Below are 12,185 nucleotides of genomic sequence, written 5' to 3'. Positions count from 1 at the left end.
ATTCGACCTCAGTCCTTTAGTTAGGAATCTAGCCATTCCTACAGTGGTGACCCCGAATTTTCGTGAACAATTTTCGCGGAAGAAGCGAAGCGCGACGAAACACGGAAGCGAACTCCGTGGCTTTGAAGCTCCCACAGTTTTGGGAACAACAGGTGGCCTTCTGGTTCATCCAAGCAGAAGCACAATTCGATCTCCGAAACATCGTTGCGGATCAGACCCGTTACCTTTACGTGGTCTCCGCACTCGACAGCTCCACGGCCTCACGGATCATCAGCCTGCTCGAAAACCCCCCGGTTGACAGCAAGTATAATACTCTTAAAGCGTGGTTAATACAGGTCTTCGGGCTCATGAAGGCGGAGCGTGCCCGCTGGCTACTCGCTTTGCCCGGGCTTGGCGATTTCAAGCCATCCGAGTTAATGAGCCAGATGCTCATGCTCCTTGGCTCAGAACCACAATGTTTCCTCTTTCGGGAGTTATTCCTGAGTCAACTACCCGAGCAGGTTCAGGCTGCCCTCGCCAGATCGGAAGCCACAGATTGCGCAGCACTGGCTGCAGAAGCAGATACGATTTATGCGGTCACGCAACAACCCTGCGCCACCACGAGGCACCCCTCCCCCGCGAACGCCGCCCCGACACCTCCATTCCCCGGCTTGTGTTTTTACCACGCCCGTTTCGGCGCGAAAGCCAGAGGCTACCGCCCTCCCTGCAGTTTTGCGCCTAAAAAAAACCCGACATCAACACCAGCAGCAACTCCAGAAAAGGAGGACCGAGTCTGAGGGATGTTACGCGGCCGCGATGGCGATTGGAAATTCTGGGAAGCTCCTCTACATTACAGATTCCCTCTCAGGCGGGCGCTTTTTATGTGACACCGGGGCGCAGTGTAGCATCCTTCCTGCCTCAGCACTCGATATTCAGTTTGGGATGCATGGCCCCTCCCTCGTGGCAGCTAATGGCGGGGCCATTCGTTCCTTTGGCAAACGACGGGTCCAGGTGTGCTTCGGCGGGCAACGGTTTCAATGGGAATTTATTACAGCCAAGGTTTCGCAAGCCATCCTCGGCGCAGATTTCTTATGCGCCAACAGCTTCTTGGTGGATGTAAGAAATTGTCGATTGGTCAACGCGGCCACCTTCCACTCCATCCCTTGCTTCCGCAGTTCCGCAGCGTCGCACAGTCTCCTGCGCGTTGCCTTCGCCGGACGAGTTCACTCGCCTATTAGGTGAATTCCCGGAGCTGACCAAGCCCACTTTCTCCTCCTCGGCCACTAAGCATGGTGTCGAACACCACATTACTACGACTGGCTCTCCGGTTTACGCGCGAGCTCGGCGCCTGGAACACGGCAAGCTCGCGGCTGCGAAGGCAGAGTTTGCCACGATGGAACGGCTGGGGATTATTCGCCGGTCGAATAGTCCCTGGTCCTCGCCTCTCCACATCGTCCCGAAGCCCGGCGGTGGATGGCGGCCATGCGGAGACTACCGACGTCTTAATGACGCCACTACTCCCGATCGGTACCCGATCCCGCATATACAGGATTTCTCCGCCCCTTTGGCGGGAAACTCAATCTTCTCCAAGGTCGACCTCGTCCGTGGCTACCACCAAGTTCCCGTACACCCGCAGGACGTCCAGAAAACGGCTGTCATCACTCGCTGTGGACTGTTCGAGTTTCTACAGATGCCATTTGGGCTCAAGAACGCTGCACAGGCTTTTCAACGACTAATGGACTCGGTCCTGTGGGATCTTCCCTTTTCATTTGTCTACCTTGACGACATCCTGATAGCCAGCTCGACCAAAGAGGAACACGTCTGCCATCTCCGCACCCTCTTTCGGCGCCTCAGCCAACATGGCCTCATAATCAACCTGGCCAAGTGTCAGTTCGGCCTACAACAGATTGACTTCTTGGGCCACCGCATTACTTCGGAGGGCGCAATTCCGCTGCAGTCAAAGGTCGAAGCAATTATGGCATTCCCAAGGCCGCAGTCCACCAAGGCTCTTCAAGAATTCCTGGGCATGGTGAATTTCTACCACCACTTTGTTCCCAAGGCAGCACGACTCATGCAGCCCCTCTACGAGGCCCTCAAAGGCAAGGCCGGAAAGGATACAATAGCCTGGACGGTCGAAATGGACAACGCTTTCGACAACACAAAAAACGCTCTAGCCAATGCAACTATGTTGGCGCACCCTCTGCCAGGTGCCACCATCGCCCTTACCACCGACGCTTCCGACTATGCCATAGGCGCTGTGCAGGAACAGTGGGTCAACGGGACGTGGCAACCACTGGCATTTTTCAGCCGCTAACTCCGACGCAACGAACGCAAATACAGCACTTTCGACCGGGAGTTGCTGGCGCTGTTCCTGGCTATCCGCCATTTCCATTTTTTTTTAGAAGGACGTCCCTTCACTGCGTTTGTAGATCACAAACCACTGACCTTCGCTATGGCCAAGACCGCCGAACCGTGGTTGGCTCGACAGCAGCGACAGCTAACTTTCATTTCAGAATTCACGACAAGACGTCCAACACGTAGCTGGCAAGGACAAATTGGTAGCTGATTGCCTTTCTCGCGCGACCGTACGGGTGGTCCAGCTGGGCATCGATTATGCCCTCCTGGCTACCGATCAGGCATCCGACCCTGAAACACAGGCGTATCGCACCGACACCTCTAGCCTCCAACCAACCGATGTGCAATTCCACGCTGCAGGCACCTCGTTACTCTGCGATGTCTCCATGGGAGATCCCCGCCCGATCGTTCCTGGCGCCGCAAAGTTTTCGACGCCATACATGGGCTTTCGCATCCTGGCGTGAAGGCATCTCAAAAATTAATGTCGGCTAAGTTCGCCTGGAGAGGAATGCGTAAGGATATCTGCGACTGGGCTAACACCTGCGTCGTCTGTCAAACGTCTAAGGTGCAATGTCACGTTAAGGCCCCATTGGCCACTTTCGCAGTACCAGAACGTCGATTCGACCATGTCAACGTGGACCTCGTCGGGCCGCTTCCACCGTCGCAGAGGTTCACACACATCCTCACCATGGTCGATCGTACTACTAGATGGCCAGAGGCAGTTCCTCTGGCGTCTACTACGTCCGCTGATGTCGCCAGAGCATTCCTCTCCTTGTGGGTCGCACGTTTCGGCGTTCCGGTGGACATTTCTTCAGGCCGCGGTCCACAGTTCTCTTCCGAGCTCTGGAACGCTGTGGCCCAGGGCCTCGGCACCAAGCTTCACCGCACCACGGCCTATCACCCGCAAGCAAACGGTTTGTGCTAACGTTTCCACAGATCGTTAAAGGCATCGCTGAGGGCCAGCCTCCAAGGCGCCGGATGGGTGAATAAGCTTCCGTGGGTCATGTTGGGTCTCCGCACGGCACCCAAAGAGGACCTGCAATCGTCCATCGCGGAGCTCATATACAGCCAGCCACTCCGCGTATCGGGAGATTTCCTGCCGCTTCCAACTGAGCCGTGGTCCGCAGCCGAACAACTCAGCAGCCACCGGGAAACAGCCAGGGCTTTTGCGCCTATCCCAACTTCGCATCATGGCCTTCCATCTTCACACGTACCAGCGGAGCTGAAGAATGCTGAGTTATTATTCATTCGTCATGATGCCCATAGGGATCCGCTCAAGGCCCCTTACACAGGCCCTTTTCGCGTACTGGAGACAGGTGACAAGAGTTTCTCTGTAGACATCGGTGGTAAACCCGACCACATATCCATTGACCGTCTCAAACCGGCACACCTGGACATCGACCGGCCAGTAGAGACTGCACAGTTACCACGACGTGGTCGACCTCCCGCTGCATCTACGCCAGACCGAAGGCTTCCGTCCGCCAGCCCGCCCGCTGTTCAACAACGTCCACTCCAAGAATACAGGAGTCGCTCTGACAGGCTTGTCAGACCTCCTGGTCGATTGACTTTTACTGTTAAAGACAATTCTGGGGGGGCGCATGTGGCGGAGCCACCAGGGGGACTCTGATCTAATGTACATAATTATCTTTAACAAATTATTAGCTAGAGAGTGAATCTGTATCTTTGTTCATTCCATTGCATGTACATAGCGCGGTCCCTTTAAGAATGAGACCAAACGCGATGACGCCATCACGTTGATCACGTGATCCTCCAGCGGCGGGAAAACGTGATGACATCATGATGTCAGGCTGGGGAGCCGCCCTAGCCAGTCCTCGTGGAGCCAGCAAAGAGTACAGACCTGTAATGTAGTTCTCCTGTGTTTTCGTTTTAAACTCTGTTGATTAGTATTAAACATCGTTTGTTTGATGGACTGACTCGACCTCAGTCCTTTAGTTAGGAATCTAGCCATTCCTACAATAGCTTTTGAGCCGCCATTAAAATCAATTGTAAGTGTACAGTGGTAGGTAACAAATAAGATGGTGACTAATGCAAAGCTTTTCTTGACAGGCAAGTGACAATGATACCGGAATAAATGCAGAAATTCATTTTGTTGTCACCAAAGTTACATTCAATTTTTCGGATGGCCAACCAAACAAAGTATTGCCAGATGTATTTGAAGCTTCGAGAGCTACCCTTGATGATGGTGAATACACAGCAATTATCAAGTAAGGCAACAATGCACATTGCAAAAACTGTAGCAATACAACTGTAATAACAGAAAATTATTAGAGTCACAGCTAGGCCATTCTTCTGTTGCTGAACAATCCTAGCTTTTCTGCACCAGGCCCTGCTGCCGTTGAACTGACATGAAACAGGTGGCCAGGAGAAAATATGCAGAAGTCCTGTTCCACCAGAACTCTGCCTACTTTCTGCCCTGATGCTTTTCTGGGAGGTGGGAGGATCAGCTGTGGCAGGAGCGGTAAATTGAAACAGGCGGGCACTTCCTTTCAGTATTAATTCAGGGGTGTGTCATTTGGTGGACAAACATAAAACGTAAATTCAGGATTGCTAGGTAGTGACAAGTATGCTGGTGGTTATGGAAAAGGCAAACATATTAAGGTAAGTGTATGTCAGCCATTCTTAATGTTTTCGCTGGGTTTCCTTTACTTTCCCAACAGGCACTTACGTTCTCATAAGCCTTTGCACTAATTGGTGTACGTTGTTTATTTTTTGTCCTCTGCGCCATTGCTGGCACCGTAGAATGATACACCACAGAAGGAGGCCATTTGGCCCATTGTGCCTGTGCCGGCTCTTTGAAAGCGCTATCCAATTAGTCACACTCCCTCACTCTTTCCCCATAGCCCTGCAAATTTTTCCTTTTTGAGTATTTATCAAGTTCCCTTTTAAAATTTACTATTGAATCTGTTTCCACCACCCTTTCAGGCAGTGCATTCCAGATCATAATAGTTCGCTGCATAAAACAAGTTCTCCTCATCTCCCACCTGGTCCTTTTATCAATGGGTTTCCCACTAGGAATCTCTCCATCTCACCTATTTGGATGAGGAGACAAACCTACAGATGGATGCCTAGTTGGTCAGGCTGCACAAGAAATTATCTGTCTCCACCTGTCCCCACCTGCACAATGTCCTCTGCAGGAAGTGATAGCCAGACCCTGCTTTTGCAGGTAATTAGTGCAGGTGGACACTCCACTTCCCAAAGGAAGCTAGGACAACAGACCTTAAGCACCACTAAGATTTATGAATGGCCAATAAGCCGTTAGGTTGGATGCTTCTTGAAAATATTCCAATCACAATATGCCACTGACAATATGCCAGTGACACTGCATGAAGGAAGGCATGCCAGGTGATCAAGAGCTAGCATAGCCTAATTGGCTGAACCCACCAAGATGCCAGCAAACATTTCTGCGGGTACTGGCATATGTATCTGGGAGTGACTATAGTAAACTGTCTTCTCAGAACCTGAGTCAGCAGAAAGCCAGATGCAAAAACTGTGCAATTTACTGCATGGACACCTGTAGCTACCATGCAGGATAGGCTGGCACATCCAGTGACAGTATTGGTCAGCTGTGGTCTGAAAATTGGCTTGTCCTCCTTGCAAGAATGTTGGAATGCTGACCTACGAGGATGGTGCCGTGGAGTTGCATAGAGGACCATCGTCCTTGCAACCACCTCGTGCAAAACCACTTCAACTTCAGTAGGAATCAAACACTAGGCTGCTCCATTACTTGCCTGCATCTTGGGTTTCCTTTCCCTTTATTTTTGCCCGTCTTTTCTCAGTCCGCTGTACTATCCTGGCAAAATGCTGATAAACGGCAGAGATGCCTCTGAGGCTCTCCAAAGGTTTGCATAATTTTAGCCACCTTATTGCGACATTCCTCATTAATTGTGCTCATCTCTTTGAATTTCACTGGTGCACAATTTTACTTTTTCACCACCAGTGTGCTCCCTGTACCTGCCTGAATCTGCACTTGAAACTTTTTTAATGACTGATCATGGAAAACACTTCAATTTGAGTCTGTCTAAAAGCTGTTGTACAGCATGCCAAGAGTGCAAAATCCGTGTTATTATATCGTCATGGGTCACATCGTTTTTGTTACGTTGGTATGATAAAGGTCCTTCCTTTGAATTTGCTATGACTGTTTTAGAAATGGCAAATGGACAGGATATTAGTCTATGTACAAAATTATTTGAATTTATAATTCTTCTATTGTTTTAGTCATTATCCCACCCCTCCCCAGTGTTACAGCTGACTTTGATTTGATGCCACCAACAAACAGCTTGACCAAGATTGAGACCAAGGGCTCGATTTTGCCAGGCCCAAGGAGGCGGGATTGGAGGCGTGTGAGGTGTTAAAATCGCAAAAAATGGTGCGTGGATCCGATCCCGCCCCCAGCCCGCCTCTGAGCAATTTTGACAAAATTGGGGTTTCAGACCCTATTTCCTTCCAGCCTCCAAGAGGTGAGATAGGCCCTTAAGGCCCTTAACAACCAGTTAAGTGCCTCTATAATCCCATTTTGAGAGATATTTCTGAATTTAACACATTTCCCCTGTGTTGCATGTCTCCTCTGGAACACGCCAGTTAATCCTGGGGGCCTCACAAGCGGATGGCTTATTAACAGCTGCAGCTCCAACATTAAAAATGAGTTTTCAGCAATCATCATTTGCAGGTGGCAGAACTTTGTTGTCTGTGGTCTGGGAGAACTTTTAGCAGGCCTACTCGTTGTTGTGGAAGTTTGGAGCCTTAGACCCATCTCCAGTGTGACCTCCTGAGAAACCCCTCTCCCCACCTTGACTGAGTGCTTCCTCAACTGAGGCATATACCAGAGGCATGGGAACCATTTTTTTCCTTTCTTTCTGGACATCAGATTCGGACGAAGACCAGCCGTGCCAGCAGCAGAACCCTGAACATCAGCAGCACCAATTGCAGGAGCAACAACAGGAGCGCCAAGCTGCTGCTCACCCACCTGAAGCTGAGCAGGCCAGAAGGTGCCAGCGCATGGAAGCACGTCGCCGCAGGAGATACCCCCAAAACAGGGTTTAAAGACAGAGGATAAGCTACCTCAACATGACTGAGCAGCAGTGCCAAAGGAGGCTCAGACTTTTGCGAGAGGTAGTGGGTGACATCTGCGCACTGCTGCACCAACACCTGGAGCACTGAGGAGCGGGTGGACACCCCTTACCAGTAGCCATCAAAGTCACCACTGCACTGAACTTTTTTGCTTCAGGCTCATTCCAGGGATCAACAGCAGGATCAACAGTGGCATCTCCCAGGCGGTCGCACACACTTGCATCACGCAGTTAACCGATGCCCCGTTTGCCATCGCGCACAATTATATCAACTTCTTCAAGGATCAAGCAAGTGTAACCGTGTGTGCGGTTGGATTTGCTAATCTGGCAGGCTTTCCAAGGGTGCAGGGCATCGTTGACTGCACACATGTGGCCCTTAGGGCACCCCATCACAATCCAGGTATTTTTGTCAACCGCAAGGGCTTCCACTCCCTCAACGTACAGCTGGTGTGTGACCACAAGAAGGAAATTTTGCATGTTTGGGCCAAGTACCCTGGCAGTTGCCATGACTCCTTCATCCTGCGCCAGTCTAGTGTGCCTCCGCTCTTCAGTCTGCCAGACCAACTTTTCGGATGGCTACTTGGAGACAAGGGCTATCCCCTGAAGACGTGGCTAATGCCGCCGTTGAGGAGCCCATCCAAAGAAGCTGAGGAGCGCTACAACTCCAGCCACATTTCCACCAGATCCATAATTGAACAAACCATCGGCTTGCTGAAGATGCGATTCAGATGCTTTGATAGATCAGGTGGAGCCCTGCAGTACTCAGCAGCCAGGGTCTCCAGAATGGTCGTGGTTCGCTGTGCACTTCACAACATGGCACAGCATTGTGGCTTGCAGCTGCCTGAGGTACAAGTGGCTCATCGCATAGCCTCCTCAGATGAGGAGGAGGATGAGAGCGACAATGAACAGCTTGCGGAGGCGCATCAACCAGTGGCAGCAGCACGCGAGCACATTGCTGCCTGGGATGTAAGGGACGCACTCAAGTTGGCCAGATTTGCTTAGCCTGCATAATCAAACACTTTTGCCTCGCACCTTCTTACCAGAGCATCGACAATGGCCAAGAACCTGCGGATTCCTATCACTCTGACTACCATACTGACAATTGCAAGTCGCCCTAAGCCCTCAAAGTGGAAGTCCCATTTGCAAAATGACACAGGCCACAACTTCAACAGTTTGCCATCAAGTTTTTTTATCGCATCAAATCATTGGATGGCTTTTCAAAAATAAACACAACAGAACACCCAAGTGACTACCCTATGACTACTTGTGCTTTATCTTCCTCTAACGCGTGCTCCTACGTGGTGCTTCCCCTATGGCTTCTGCAGATGTGGAGGCCCCTTACTCACTTTCTTGCTGCTCCTGCCTCAACACCTTTGGTGGGTGTCCTCTGGGGTTGCGAGCCTATGAGGGCTCAGCAACAGCCTGCTGTTCCTGCGGCTGTGCAAGGGCTGAGACGCCCATCTCAGTTGGGTGAGGACTCTGGTGGGGCTCTGACCAAGGGCTCTGCAGTGGCATGGTCATGTGAGTGCTTGGAGAGGAGCCCCCACTTCTTTGTTCTCTGCCACCAACATCCCTCTCATGGGTCAGCCCCACTTCAGAGCTAGCAAGTGGCTTGACAGCACCTTGCTGCACTTCAGGGGGGCCATGAGGACCCGTTTCTGCACTGGAAGTCCTACTCCAGAGGACTTCCATGAAGCTCTGGTTTCTCTGCTCAATAGCTGACCATCGCTCCTCAAGAGATGTCAGTCTATTCTGAACAATGACCATGTTTTCAAGACCCTGGCGACTAAGCTCCTCCATGGCCGTAGCCATCCTCTCCTCTACAGTAGCCATCCTCTCCTCTACGGTAGCCATCCTTTCCACAGAGGTTGCCATCCTTTCTGTGGTGATGCATTCATGCGCTAATGCCTCCACAAAGGCTCTGCTCATGTTCATGATGGGACTCCTCCATTCGCTCTACACTCGCAGCAACCCTGGAGACAAAACCTGCCAGAGACTCCTGCACCTGTTCCTGGAGTTCCAGCACCGCTCTCCTTCTGGATGGACCCGGAGGTACCGGGTCGACATGCAGCGAAGCCAAGCTGGGAGAGCCCTGTGCCCTCCGACGAGGACTCTCCACTGCAGTACCTGTCTCCACCATCTGCTGATGCTTGTTTGTGAGCTTTGATACACCAGGTGCGAACACTACTCTATCTCCCGAAGGTCCCACCGAGGTGCGAGTGCCTGCGCTGGTGCTGGGTGCGCTGAATTCTGCTGATGCTGCGCCCTCAGAGGTTGCAACTTCCTCTGAGGAGTCTGGGGGCTCAGGCTGTTCCTCCTGGACAGTGGGGAGGGGGGCTGTCGCTGGTCCTGTGGGGGAGTAAAGGAAAGAGTTAGACATGTGAGGTAAAAGTTGCATGCACATTGAATTGTGCAGATGATCATAAGTCAATCTGTTAGAGCATCAGAATCATGATCAGTCACTCATGCAATGTCAATGAGAGAGATGCAAAACTATTATGTCACCAGCTTACTCTGATGCTACCATCTGTCCATCCCTCACTTGTGCATCCTCCAGGGCTGCCTCCTCTGCTGTGGTGAGCTGGGCTATTGAGGGTGACCCTCCTCCTGTCCTTGCCTTCTCCCTCTTATTGTGGGATTTCTTTTCCTGCAATGAGGGAGACAAGTGGAGTTTGAGTGAGAATGAAGGAGTGAGTGTAGAGAATCCATAGCATAGATGCTTAGAAGGACACAAAGATGGAGTGAGGTGCCAAGACCAAGGGCCCTCCCTGTGTGTTGTAAGTTGTTGTCATTGCATCACAGTGATAGGGAGTGTGAGGGCTGCATAGTCGAATAGTTAAGTGAATGTGAACATGCAGAGAGAGGGAATGGTTAAGGGTGCAGGGATGTAAAGGTCAAGTGGGATGTGGAGGAGAAGGTTGACAAAGCAGAGTGCTGGTGATGAGAGGCGATGGGGATCAGATTGTGGGTCATGGGAATGGAATACTCACTTTTCCTGTGCGGAGAAGGTCATGAAACCTCTTTCCGCACTGCAGCCAGGTTCTGCTGCACATTGAAATGGCATTCACCTCCTGTGCCACTTGCAGCCACACTGCTTTGGTCTGTTGGGGAGGCTTTTTCCTCCCTGAAGAAGGAAACAGCACTTCCTTATTTGCTCTTGCTCCCTCCACCAGAGTTTGGAGGGAGGCCTCATCGAATCGGGGTGCACACTTTGGCCTGGTGCTGGACATGGTTGCAATAGGAATTCCTCAGAAGTATGATGCTAAAGTTGAAAGGCTGAAAAAGAACCAAGGCTGCTTGCAGACCTTAAATCCAGCTGCATAGATGACGTCATCGGAGGCGAGTTTCAGCACCAAAATACTCATTGGGCCAGCGGTTCCCATACGCTGGAAATCAAGTGCCCAATTAGGGCAAAATCGCTCATTTGTCATATCCGAGGCGGGTTCTTGACATGCCGACCACCTGACACCCCCCCAGGCCGTCCCCAAAGACAAAATCCAGCCCTTGCAAGTATGTGGAGATCAGTGACATGAATTGCTGTTCAGAGTTTTTCACAAAGTTAAAAATCCAGAATAATTTCAAGTTTTATTTTCATTTGTCAATGAGTTTGTTGAATGTTATTCATGTCGGTGAGATCTTAGAATTGCTGACATTCTCCCTAATACATACAGTAACACACAGTCTCACAACACATATTCTCATCTAAGAGTGACTTTAAACTATCTTGCTTAAATGTTTTAAAGTGATCCTTCATTATTGTTTTGTAGGATTAAATCTTCACTGGACAAAACATTAAGGGGACAATACAGGGTAACTATAGAAGCAAGAGATGGAGGTAAACCTACTTTAACTGCAACAAGTTACATAGATGTAAGTATTATAAAGATTATTCAATTTATTATGTTATTCGTGTCATTTTTTTAGTGCATTAAATGATTAAATCAATAAATGTTCTCATTGTTGAACTAACGTAGAGTGTTGGTCAGTCAAATAAAACAGCAATCAAAATGGCCTCCTGCTGCCTAGCAACGTGAAGTGTCTTTTTTATACTGGTGGTACTTTTTGAAATGCTACAAAGACTTGGGTTGATTCCCAAACTGCACTGACATTTCAGCTTAGATTTTCCTCCTATTTGCCTTCTGTTTGGTAACGGAGTTGGGGCAGGCAGTGAAGGAAGATGAAGCAGGAGCCTTGCATCAATTTCCTGCCAGTCCAAAGCACCGTTCGAATTTTCTCCCTCTTTCCCTAATTTGGGTGACCTGCTGTTTCTGTAATCCTAGTTCCCAAATACAAATCCCATTGAAATGACTCATTGATATGCGTTGCTCCGTTTCTCTTCCCTACCACCTTTGTCACACTTCGAAAAGCACCACCAGTATAAAAAATACACTTCAAGTTGCTAGGCAGCAGGAGGCCATTTTGACTGCTGTTTTGTTTGTCTGAGCTAAACTTTGGGAGTAAAATCTGTTTGCTGCAGCTTTAATTAACTAAGAGCTGCAGCATTACTTCAGGGATTGTATTTCTTAATTTTTGGTCCTGGCAACCATTCCCCCCAGGAGTTGACACTTCCCATTGGGCATTCCCTTTTACCACTGTTATAAGCTGAATCAGGAAGACCCGACAGGGAGGCCAGGTAGTTTCCTTTCAGGCAGCATCAAAGGACTTTTTCAATATCAGCCAATTGGCTCTCCACCACTGCATCAAGCAAGTTAGTGATGCTTTGTTATGCGAGCGGCCCAGTTCATATCATTCCATATGGACCTT

General features: G+C 50.1%; 1 protein-coding gene across 1 annotated transcript in view; it reads left to right on the top strand.

The window, feature by feature from the left end:
• The window catches only part of cdhr2 (cadherin related family member 2), a 243,476-nt gene that overhangs the window by 195,231 nt on the left and 36,060 nt on the right, over window positions 1-12,185 (top strand). Inside the window, exons 22-23 of the mRNA XM_085995270.1 lie at window positions 4,402-4,559; window positions 11,189-11,291. Coding sequence (XP_085851396.1) covers window positions 4,402-4,559; window positions 11,189-11,291 — 261 coding nt within the window. The remainder of the gene's footprint in view (window positions 1-4,401; window positions 4,560-11,188; window positions 11,292-12,185) is intronic.

The sequence above is a fragment of the Somniosus microcephalus genome, chromosome 8 (assembly GCF_052327205.1).
Source record: "Somniosus microcephalus isolate GS21.2 chromosome 8, FLI_Smic_1.0, whole genome shotgun sequence".
Taxonomy (NCBI): Eukaryota; Metazoa; Chordata; class Chondrichthyes; order Squaliformes; family Somniosidae; genus Somniosus; species Somniosus microcephalus.
Note: the sequence above shows the minus strand (reverse complement) of the source record. Positions and strands in the feature narration are given on the sequence as shown.